Source organism: Thermobia domestica, chromosome 1, assembly GCF_964235325.1.
Source record: "Thermobia domestica chromosome 1, izTheDome1.hap1.1, whole genome shotgun sequence".
Lineage (NCBI taxonomy): Eukaryota > Metazoa > Arthropoda > Insecta > Zygentoma > Lepismatidae > Thermobia > Thermobia domestica.
In genome coordinates this window covers 88,800,181-88,813,308 of record NC_137454.1, presented here as the reverse complement: position 1 = coordinate 88,813,308, position 13,128 = coordinate 88,800,181, and the positions used below count along the sequence as shown (strand labels likewise).

Here is a 13,128-nt window from a genome sequence, read left to right as displayed (position 1 = left end):
GAGTCGGCAGTCGTATCGCATTTGTAGCCAATTATTCCTGGCTTCGAGTTCAAATGGAGGACAATTTCTCTCGGATGTAAGCTGAGAAGCGGTTTAGATTCCGCTTTAAGCTTATGGGAACCCTTCCAGCATAACCCGATTGTTGCATAACAACACCAAGGCGAAACAAACTTGTTTCTGTCCATATGTGATATAAATACATAGAGCAAATTATTTAAACCAAAAAAAAAAAAAAAAAAAACTAGTTTAAACCAAAAAACCGGGCTTAAACCAAAAACCCGTTTTTTTTGTTTTTTCAATAAAAAGCATGTTTTTTTTCCCCCAAGTTTAACACGTATGTCGAGTTTTACATGCCTAACTTCTGAGATTTATGAGATATTATATTCTTTGAATAATAATAATAATAATAATAATAATAATAATAATAATAATAATAATAATAATAATAATAATAATAATAATAATAATAATAATAATAATCTTTACTCGCCTTAGGACCCGTATTTTCAAAAATCCCTCCTTATATCGTGCTTTCATAAGAAAGTGGATTTTCTGTCCATCATTTTACGTCTCTGTCTATATTAGTGTGGCCTGTGCGATAATGGTCATTCCCTATAGTCATTCCGTGCTAAACTATATATTCATATCTGACATGGAGTTGATACTGAGAAAGGAGTAATCACGCAAGGATTAATCTCTAAAAAAAATTAAGCAACGAAATATCGTAATTTAGACAGCGAAATGTTCAGCAACCAGGAACTTCTCAAGGTGTGACTATTTTGGCAAGTAGTAAATTGTAGGATCTATTAGAAAAACGCGATATTTTTGTTTGTTCGTTTTGTTTCTAAATTTTGAAGACATTATAAAAAACTAGGGACGAAGTAATAAGACATCTTCAAGTCGTTCACCGATTTCGTGCCATCTGACAAGTTTATCGCAAACTCACACGTATCATTACTTGTTTAGAACAGTGATTCCGAGAAAAAAAAGGGGGGGATCTGCTAGGCCAATTCAAAGGGCCTGCGACATATTTTTCACTTGTTTGGGTCTATGGAACCACTTATCTTAAAACGGCTTGTAAATCAAAATTTGTGATGGTTGTGCAAAAAGTATCTTTTCCTCTATATTCTCTCTGATTGTTGCCGCTTTTTTTTTTTTTTTTTTTCAGAACAAAATGATGAAACAGGAAGATGCAAAACTAATGTATCGACTTCAGCGTCATGTTTTACATTGCACAATAGAATGATACCGTACAACTTTGTTACAGTGTTGTAAGTTCACACAGGCACCCATATCTATTATAAATTATTAGCAGTCATTGGGAATATCCTGGACTGATTTCAGTCGGAACTCACGTGGTGCCTGTGTCAAAACATGCTGAATATGTTGCCCCAACTGATCCAAAAATGTTGGCTTTGTCCGATAACTTTCATCCATTCTCAAAAGGAAAGTTACGTGGCTGAAATCATTGTTCAATTTCGTGCAAAAGTTGTACACTCTCTTGAGTGACTAAACTTATAGGCCTACTAGTCGTCTCGTATTCAACATTATTGAGCCTATTTCAAAGATGCCAAATACTTTTTTTTTCTTTCTTCAGGGAAGAAGAGCTACAAATATTTATAGAACAAAACTAAATGGGTCCCCCTTAGTTTCAAAGGAAAATAGTCGCTAGTAAGTTACGTATTTGTGCGTCCACGAGAAGAAATTAATTTACGATATCCTTCGTTGATGGATGTTCTGTTGTGCTGATATTAGAGGAAATATAGGACATTAAATTTCCTGTTTATGAAGGTTTTTGTTAAGTTACCTTGAGCCAAATGCATGTCTGATTACAGAGTGTAGAATTAAATTAGCTTGTTCTGATTTAGTTGTTCGACCAGACTTTTCTTTTTCTTGTTTAACAGTATATTGTACAGTAGGGTGGGTCGAAAACGGCTTTTTTTTTTTTTTTTTTTTTTTTTTTTTTTAGAAAATTAAGATTGAGTACCATGCAAAAGTTGTAAAATGTTATATTATGTTTCCTCACCAAAACAGAGCCGGATTAAAAGATATTTAACCCGGCCCCGGGTGCCCCAAAGAACGTTAATTTTGAAAAAAATAGTTGCGAGTAGTGAAAATATTATTAAAATATATTTTTTTAGAAAGTTAAGTTTGAGTACCATGCAAAAGTTGTGTGATATTATGTTATGTTTCTTCACCAAAATATAGCCAGATAAAAAGATATTTAACCGGGCTTCGGGGGCCCAAAGAACGCTAATTTTGAAAAAAAGAAAAGTAGCGAGCAATGAAAATATTATTAAGATATATTTTTAGAAAGTTAAGTTTCAGTACCGTGCAAAAGTTGTATAATATTATCTTTCTTCACAGAAACAGAGCCGGAATAGAAGTTATTTAACCAGGCTCCGGGGCCCCTAAAGTACGTTTACTAAAAAAAAATGTGAATAGTGAAAATATTATTGAAATATATTTTTTTGAAAGTTAAGTTTGAGTACCGTGCAAAATTTATAATGTCATGTTTCCTCGCCAAAACAGAGCCGGATAAAAAAATATTTAACCGGGCCCCGGGAGCCCGAAAGAACGTTAATGCTGAAAAAATATGGTTCTGAGTAATGAAAATATTATTGAAATATTTTTCAGAAAATTAAGTTTGAGTACCGTGCAAAAGTTGTATAATGCTATGTTTCTTCCCCAAAACAGAGACAGATAAAAATATTTCACCAGGCCCTGCGGGCTCGAAAAGTGTTATTTTGTTTTTTTAAAAATATATACCATTATTTTAAGTATGTATAGAAAATTGGTTTAGATTCCTAATACTTTAACTTGACCCCATGATTTTAAATGTTCTGATCTGATGTGCAGCTCTTCGTCTGATTGGTGTTTAGTAGATGTAATAGTACGGACACAAATACATAAGTTGAAAAATTGACCAACAAACGCCGAACTAGCCCAGAACTCACCACGTGGAGGTGGCTACACGGCGAGTTCCTCCCACCCACCCTCCTCTTACTTAAAGCTCCTTAGTTGAATCTTGGAACAAAATATTGAGATTTATGTCCGAAGCTTGGTAGATACTTTCATACTTCCACCTTTACAAACCTCTCCAAAGCCTGTGTGTGGAAGGGGAACGTGACAAACTGTGAAACCTCCTCTTTTCCACAATCATTTCGGTTAGTTCTTCTCTTGATACGTTAGCCGAAATTGGAGGTTTCGTTACTATTACTTCTGACCAATCGGTCAAATCGATATAATCCGCATATTCTTCAGTGTTTTGCCTACTGCAATTTTCAATTAGAACTATAGTTTGGTATTTTCGGCCATCAAAATAGAGACCCTTAAAATTAGTAGCTTTACACTGTAGACGGTCCCTTTTTTCTTTTTCTTTTCTTTTCTTTTCTTTTTTCTTTTTTTCTTTTTCTTTTTTTTTTTTTGCCAGTTTCCTACGGATTTTGTTTTTATCTTTGTCTTGGTTAGTTTTGTTCAGTAAATTCATATCTTCTAAAACAGCGGATATAATTTTAGCAGCCGACCTATTCGAGACACCTGTTAAATCTTTTGCGGTACTCATTTGTTTAGGGCTCAGTATTGTTTATTTAGGTATACTTTAGATTTTATTCTCTAAACGATAGCTTCATGCGAACTCTCCATCGTCTGAATTCGGGGTGGAAGCGCTTAATGTATGTTCCAAGTGCGAGATTGAGGCTAACGATTGTAACCCTCTTGCAATTGGTACCGCAGCATCATAATCGATCTGTGTCATGCTTTCTTTTGAGCCTATGGGTTTCAGCTCTATCTACATTGCAACTAGTCATTTGTCTCTGATTTCTCTGATCTAATATGAGCTCCCACTCCAAAAGCGGTGCAAGAGAAAATATCAAATAACTTCTGAGCCCCATTCTTAAATTATTTTAATTTGGCTCTTAATGGGGGGTATCTTGTTTATTAATGGGGATAATGATCGTTTTGCATTTTGAGTTGTAATTCAAAATATATCCTTAATTCGAAGGCAAGATAATACAGGAAGAGGGGCTCGCAGCCATATCGTTTCTAGTTTATTTGAATTCAGCAATGTAAGCGCCGCCTTCGGAAAGCCAGTGTTGTGCATTTTGCGTCCAGATGCGAAAAAGTGATATTCTCTTAAAGATTAACACGCTCAACACGAAGGTTTTTCGTGTGTTAATATGGTAGTTATGAAAGTTAGTTAAGCTCTTAGTACTTACTTGCGTATATTAAAACCGTGTATTTCATGTTTTATGTATTAATAGTGTTGTCTGGTAAAATGTTCTTATTACCTAAAATCATTTTATTTGAACAAAAAATTAGGCACTTTAGGACCACGGGGCCCCGGTTAAATATTGTTTTAAAACCAACATATTTGACATGGCTTCATTTCGTACCAATCCACAACTTTTGATAACTACTCAATCCTGAATATCTGAAAATTTTTTTTCGGCCCACCCTATGTACAGGACCCGCTGTAATATTTGCTAGTTTGTACTAACAGTAGACTGAGAACGGATTAATGATCTAATGCAGTGGCGTATACTGGTTTGATGGCTTGGGCTACCACTAACCTTTATAGCACCTGCACATTATTATTATTATTATTATTATTATTATTATTATTATTATTATTATTATTATTATTATTATTATTATTATTATTATTATTATTATTGGAGTTTAGTTTCCACTATTATGAAGTCTTCAAAATAAGAAAAAAAACCTTATAACACACTTTCCTTTTATCAAGTAGATAAATATGATTTTCTCCTCACTAGTAAGACATATTATCTTATTAGTAGTATTAAGGAAAACCAATCTTACATTTCTACCTTCATTTGTTCCATGAAGTATACCTATATTTTGCTTTGTATAGGTGGTAACCCTATTCACTAGAATAAATCGAAGCTGTCCGAGTAATTAAGAACGCTGAAGGAGGCGATTAGCCAACGAAGGAGCCTCAGTTTGTAAGAGCCTTGGCAACGAAACGCTAATGAAACAAGTACTTAAAACAACTATACCAACTATCTCAAAGTAGTATAAAACACAAAATTTTCGTTGCGTTGATGTAAACCACTACGCAAAGAGGCTCAAGATGTCCGAGATAATTCCCAGAGACCTCCAAAATGCATTGTCATTACTCGTATAATTTCCCTTTTACTATTCGCTTACGCCCAAGAAACCGATTTCTCGAGAGGCAGCTGCTGGTACCTGGCAGCCCGTTCGTATGCTGTGGGCGTAAGTGAAGCGAAGGGAAATGCGCTGATTCGATTCTTGCTGTAGTAGCTAGAGAGTAGCCACTTCTGTATTGTCATATCGAATACCTTTAAGTTAGCGAGACAGACTGCGTGCAAAAATTTAGTGGATCTTTCTAAATTCATACAGTTCTCAGAATCTTGTATCATTGAAAGAAAATACTAAACTATAAAATTATCAATATAATTTAGTTTAAATTATAATAACTTTATTTTGTAATATTCTAGGCCTATCGCCGGTAGGCTCGGTAGCCGACAAAATATGCCATTGGTCTAATGTACAGGGTGAGGCAAAAAGATGTTAACATTATATGGGGGTTTACTCATGTGAAGTTACAAGGCAAGGATTTGGTTACAGGGTTTCAATTTGGCATCCATCTCACTCAATGCACTTATGAAATCTGTTCATTGTTGATTGTATGGCCCTCTGGGCGATACACGATATTACGAATTGTAGGTTTTGTATTAAATTCAGGGCCGCATTTCCCAATAGGCCCGGGCCTATGGGCGCAAGCTCCCAGGGGGTGCACGGCCGAGAGAAAAAAATTAAAAAAATTTAGAAATAAAAATAAATAGCCATAACTTAACATATTTTTTGAATTGATTAAAAACAATCAGGCTAATAAAGCATTCTGATTTTGAAGTTCATTGGAACAAATAATTATTGTTTTCAACATTATGCATCAACTTCGTTACAACATTGATCTCAAACACGGGAGAACTGGATGTAGGGATGTCGTTGAGCGGTACGCATCGTTGAGCGGCAATCTCGTAATCGAACGGAAAAATGTCATTTTTTATACTAGTACAATTTACTATTTGTACATACAAAATATCTAGTTTTACTTTAAAACACAGTTTTTGTGTCACGTTATCAAAATACATCATGTAAGCTGTGTATCTGAGATTAAAACTATTGTATAATGTATTACAGAGTTTTTTTTTTTTTTTTATTTATTTTCCCAAATGGCTAAATTGAACAAAAGCAAAGTTATTCACCAATCTTTTGTTAATATATTAACGGTAATTTTTAAAAACCAAGAACCAAGTAAATTCCTCAAAAAACTTGCAATGATAAAATTGCATCGTGGAGTGGTGTTTAACCAATTAACATATAGGCCTGATATAATTTTTAATAAAGGTTTTTAGGAAAGTAACTTTAACGAGACTAGGGGGCGGAAAAGAATATTGGGCCTAGGGGCGCCAAAATGCTAAATCCGGCCCTGATTAAATTGTTATGCCCTCTCATTGGAAATCGAACCCGGGACCACGTGCACCAAAATACATGCGCTAGCCATTAGATCAGCTAGAGAGCTAGTTAGGACTCAAGTTCGTCGATGAAAGTCTATCCTATTTCCAGTTTATACGTTAATCATTAGGACAAAAATGGTAATAAAGATTGAGAGGCGGTTTCTTACGTTCGATTAAGTGTTCCGATTTTATATTTAATTTCCATTCTTAACCCTTAAAATGATAAACCTTTTTTTTGCAACACAAAATGATGAGGTGAGTCAATTGGACTCAACTTGTTTTCCTGACTATTTTTGAATTTTAGACATTTTTACGTAATAAACTTTCCACATGCATCAGGGCTGCTTGTTTATTCTACGATGATAATAAACAAAGGGATCATATACTGACGGTGACATCTATAGTGTTTATAGTAAACTACTGAAATGGATGTATTTTCCGAGATGTGTCCAATGGACTCACCTTATCTTTTTAAGGATTAAGTGTCTGCTAAAACCATAACTGATAGAAATCCACTAGAATTTCTGGTTTTAATATTGATCTACATAGAGCAAAAACGATAAGAGATAGTAAGATTTTTCTGACTCGATTTAGCGTTCTAAGAATGGGTATTCTATTCTCACTTAACCCTCGATTCAAATCGGAAGTCGCAGAAATTAACCACCTCCGGTTTTAACATTGATCGGTAAACAGTGAAAACGATCATAAATAGCAAGAAACAATTCTCTAAAATCAATTAAACTTCCCAAGAATAGATTCCATCTCCACTCTAATCTCGCTACTAAAATTGGAAGTGATTAAAATTACTATCACTTTCAGTTTCAATATTAATTGAGAAAATTTCTAATCATACAAACCAAACTCCTTCACGTGGTGTGCACGTGACACTGCTACATGTTAATTAAATGACGATTTGAGGTTGTAATAATATTAGTTCTATTATTGTAACAGGTATCATACAATTGGTACTGAGAGATATATCAAGGGAGCATCAATCGACTGTCAATTACTCGCACAATGTTTTCATTAACTATAGACAATGCTATATCACTAATAGAGAATGCTAGGTCTGTATAGCGTACATACTTTGCGTTCATTATGATTGTCACAGATTTAATTAATGATAATTCAGGATTACTCCTATGTTACAGAATTACAAGAAAATAGTGACAAAAATGATGTATTCATAATTACCGCATACTAGAATAAAACTCAGATCGATACCTTTGTTTAAAAATTAGCGTATTTTACGCACCCTGATTTTTCAGCGGCCAAAATAGATTGATAAAGTTCGCATATCACGTGTAATCAGATACGGTAATGTGATGAACTACGCTCCGGACCACAAAATGAAGAATTTTTGAATTGCACTAAAGATAGTGTGGTTCGAGACACACGAAATACCGTATATTTCTGAGTCCAAGACAACCTACATTTTTAAAATAAAGGATTACCAAAAAAAAAATCTACAGCACTTACTGGGAATATTCAGAACTTAGTATAAAACCAAACTACTAAAAGTTTAGTATTCCCCACTGAAGGTTCCGCTGAATCTGCGAAAGATCAAGGATAAAAGGCGAGGAGAAAAAGTAAAGTTAAAGCTATATACGAGCTCTTGATTATGTTCAGTAAAGACGCCATAGTTTTGGACAGTGTGCGAATTGAAAAATTTTCCCAGGGGGGATGAATTTCACCCATATGCGCACCCAGTCCTCCCCCCCACATATATATATATATATATATATATATATATATATATATATATATATATATATATATATATATATATATATATATATATACACTAACAAGTACAAAACAGTTGAGATGTGAGATCTTTCATAAATTTTCACTCAAGTAATATTTAGGTTAGCTACGCAAAGTAAGAATTGTTCCCTTTTTCTATCTTATCTTTATGTCCATTTAAAAATACTCCAGAGGGGGAAAAAGTTATCCCTGCCAGGGATAAAATTTTTCTTCTCCAGGGTGGGAAAGATTTTTGTCAGGGGGGGAAATCCCTGGCATCCCCCCGCCAATTCGCACCCTGGTTTTGGACACAAAATTGCGGCATAAAACCTCGTCTTGGATTGAGAATATACGGTAATAGATAGGCGCAAAATTAGTTTATGGTTTTTGATACAAGACTCGCAACAATCTGTTGTTATATGTATTTACTTCTATATCTTTTTCTAATTTCAGTTAAAAATTAAGACCTTAGAAGACTGGGTACGTGATTTAAGTGAACAAAATTCTATGCTTGTTCAAGCAATCGAAGAGCTAGAGCGTGAAGCAGCAGATCGGGTTACTATGTTAGAGGAGAAGTTACAACAATCATCAGTGGCCACAAAAGAGACTATGCTTAAAATAAAGGAATATGAATCAGAACTAGAGGATAAAACGGTAAGCATAATTTTAATAAGGATTTTAGAAATGGTACTGTAAAATAATTTGTTACTCTTGTATCTGGTAATTTCTCTATCCCTAGTTGCTCGTTTGGACCATATGCCTTCTTTTTTATTTTTCGGGACAGAGTTTGCTGTATTTCGTAAAAGCGTATTATGGGAGCTTTTAAAAACAGTGTTAATTTCTTTTTTTCTGTAACATTACAGTAAAACTTTTTGGTAGGTGTAATCCCAACAAATTCTCAGAATTACATAATTGAAGAGCTCAATTCCAAAACAACCTGTCAAAAAAGTAAGTTTTTCAGGAGACCATTTTTGTGTTTGTTTTCATCATTCTGCTTCTGTGAAAGAAAAGTAATCTATATATATATATATAAAAAATATATTGCAATTGCCTACTTTTCGTAAGATAGCGTTGAAATTATCATCTATAGCGAGAGTTTTAGAAGTGTTTTTTAGGCATGAATCAGAAATTAGCTTCGGAGAATACTGTTAACTTGCAACACCTTGGAAAAGAATGCTGTTTTCTTTTGCCTACAATTAGTTTGATTTATGAAGTTTTGGCATAAAACCATGTTCAGTATACGGATATACTGAAAGGGAACTTAATAGAACCAATATCTCAAAATTGACAAAAATTGACTTAGGCTCTTTTGAATCCACCCCTTCAATTTTAAGCAGATTAAGTTCGGGTGAAAGAACCTAATGATTCTTTAGAACATAGATTCCATTGAAAACCACGCTTACCTCTGGTGCGTGGGGTCCCTGGTTCGACTCCCGGCTAAGTAAGTTTATGGTGGTCAACATCGTGCTCGTGGGTTTTCTCAGAGTACTCTTATTACCTCCCACTTTCGAATTCCACCAATTCTTCCATCATCATTCATTTTCTTTAATCATCATCACCCTTAGCCTAAAGGGCATATTCGTGAGATGTTAAACGCATTCATTAAGATTTCATTTCATTTTTTTTCATTGAAAACCACCGATATGATTGGATGAGATACTTACCTAGGCAGTTTTTCGAAATAAAGACTTTTGAAAAAAGTCTAATATGCAATCCCTTTAAACTTCGCTCCTATTTATTCGAAATCCTTATCATATCACGACTAAGGTCAAAAAGATAGACCCCAGGAACCCACAAGAGAATAAAATATTTGCCTTTCTATCTTTTTGCCCTTTTATTATTTTTTAAAAATTTTTATGTTTCAATAGTTTTTGTGTATTTTTAAAATTTCAAAAACTTGAAAACCGGACAATAAAAATACTGGACGCACACAACAGTAGGCCTAGATGAATGCACACCCACCCTAGATGGACGTCCATGACCATCCACTTCCCAAGACTCCCACTAACCACCTACGAGTTCGGTAGCGGTATTCGCGGCTGAGAGGGCATGCAAAAACGTGCGGATGAGGGATGATACATGAATGAGAAATTAAGCTGCCCACCCAACTCCACTCCCTCCCCAACGTTGATGGTTCACTACATGGAGGAGGATTGATCTTTGTTTTAATTGTATTGGGCCATTTTGCCGTAATAATACTACAATAAAACTATACGAACCAATACACTATATTATGGGCAGAACAGTCTTTATATATAATGCTGCTGTTCTTAAATAATTTTGACATTATCTACATGTAGAAATATCGTGAATTTAACTGTACAATACAATGGAGGAACATTCTGTACAATGCAGCTTAAAATATATGTATGTACATTAGAAGTTCATCGAACACTTAATACTTATACGGTAGCACACTTACAAGAATACAACATTCAGAGAAAAAAATCACTGCAATATATGGCTGTTTTTCATAATTTCAGTTTTTCATGAAGTCATATTAAAACGGTTTGTTTTCTCTTCCGTATCTTGTTCTTCATCTACACATTTTCAGTCAATTTTCTCACGCCAAATGTAGCCGGTGTGATCGATCCCCCTCCATCTGCTCTCGGAATTTTATCATGTTTTTTTTTTTTTTTTTTTTTTTCATGAAAAAAGTTCATCTATTCTGCTCCCTTACTCACTATCTTTTCTCAGAATTCCAGCAGTCTTATCTCCCGAATCATCATAATATAACTTGCAGTCAACAGTTGATTCACTCTCCTTTTATTTGTGGTGTCTTTTTTATGTGTCCAGCTTTGTTTCCAGTTTGTGTGTCCAAGATGCAAGATGTGTTGTCCAGGTTACAAGGATTCCAACAAATAGAAATCAATAGTGTTTCCTTATTTCGGAAAGTGTCTAAGTTGATATATATATTTATAGTTGGATAATTTTGTCTGATTCTTATGATCAGAAGTACAAAGGATTAATTTACTGTTTCAGGTTATACGTTCCATAAGGTTACAGGACATTAAATAAGATGAAATATTAATATACCTTACACCCAAACTAAATAGATAATTCTAAAAATACTCAGTTTTAAAGTAACTCGCGTTATCATGCAAAAGTTGAAACGAAAAGGGTACGAGTGAAAAAATAGTAGGTCCTATGATTACGAATCTACTGAAAGCTTCATACTGGGTGCTTATAATCCCATGACGTCAGTCTGGATTAAGTTTTTAGGTTTTCTTGATGGGAAAAGGAATAACAGATCCATTTCTATAGGGGTGCTACTTAACCAGATTGTGCGCCATCCTATACTGATTCTAATGGTAGAAATATATCAAAAACTCAAATTCACCAAAATTGGAAATACGCGGTGTTAATCTCAGACGACGTTATACTGTACTTGAGAACTTCAGGAACAACTGCTCTTAGTTCATTATAAACTTTACTGAGTTCTTTTTAACAAAATATTAGCCTTTAAATGGTAAGGATCTTTTACCTGACCTTGTTCTAGTACCTGTACAGTATAATGGCATCCAGTTTGTGATCGATTCTTTGTGTGTCTCTTAGTTGCATATGAAAAATATAAATTTTCCAAAAAAATATTAATTACAAATGTATATTTTGATCATTTATTTTCTGAACTTCAACTATTTCCCTAGATGCAGGGATAAATTCTATATAGCTATACTTACAGCTAATATAGTCTGCGATGTGATTCTTAAAAATCTCAAATGAATGATATTAAGTTGATATTTGCTGATCTTTTCTATTAGAGTCATTTGTTCTGCTTTTTATGATCCTTTAAGATGCAGATCAAATTAGAGTTATGACAATAAATTGCATTTTTTTTTTCTGGAGATACATATCGGACTTATCGAACGCGAGTACCAAACTGAAGTTCAAGATCAAATACACTCGTTCAGTAATCTCATAATGGTACCGTAGATGGGGACTACTTGGACCCAATTTTGCAATAAATTCGTTCTTTCGGCCTGTATTCATCGATGAAACCTCGAATGTTATTGTTATAACCCTAAGACAGAAGTGTTTATTATAACTTATAACTGGTCAGAAGTGTTTATTATTTCTTTAGTGAGCTCCAGAGTCGTGATGGATAGAGTTGCATGTTATAACCCATATTAAATGGAACTACTGACTTTATTGTACATATCGAGAACAGTTTTAGTTACATATATTGGAAACAAAGCACAGGTGATTTTATTGTAAATAATAGGTCCAAGTAAGACTCGCGTTCGGGCTACTTGAACCCACCCCATATTTTTCTACAGAAAACTATTGAAATCTGCTCCGGGACTAAGTAGGGCGTATGTGTTCCAAGAACAACACTTTTTATTCACTGCGAAACACAAAGAGAACATATTAAGAGTTACTATCAAATATAGTGGCTGTAATCGCTGATTACGTTTTCTTCTAGAGCTACACGAGCTCTCTTTATGTTAGCAGCGAATCTAGTCGTAGACTGGGGTTACAGTTTCAAAAATAACTTCACCCAATCTCAACTGGGTAGATTGTCTTAGAAAGCAACGACAGTTCTTCCATGCATAGCTAAATAGGACTTCACAATAAATCTGAAATCAAATTAATCAACGGGAAATCCGAAATCACAAACTTTATCAAGACGGCTAGCGAAGGCTAATACTTCTTCTTCAATGAACATATTCGGATGGCCCGGATTCTGTTTTGATCTGTTTTTTAATCTTCTTTTTATGCTGGAATGACATGCTTCTTTTTGCGACATTTTCCCCGACCGAATTTCAACTAAACATTCTTCAAGCTGTTATTATGTAAAATCAGCATATTTTTTAATTTCAGACAATCTTTTATATTGATGTACAGTCCGCAGCAAAAACTCTGCAACATGAGCATG

At 34.3% G+C, this 13,128-nt stretch overlaps 1 protein-coding gene across 9 annotated transcripts in view; it reads left to right on the top strand.

The window, feature by feature from the left end:
* LOC145687193 (uncharacterized) overlaps positions 1 to 13,128 on the top strand; it is a 277,098-nt gene that overhangs the window by 46,762 nt on the left and 217,208 nt on the right. For all 9 annotated transcript variants that reach the window (XM_081760661.1, XM_081760659.1, XM_081760677.1 and 6 more), the window contains exon 2: positions 8,706 to 8,906. In XM_081760661.1, the coding sequence (XP_081616787.1) occupies positions 8,706 to 8,906 (201 nt within the window). The remainder of the gene's footprint in view (positions 1 to 8,705; positions 8,907 to 13,128) is intronic.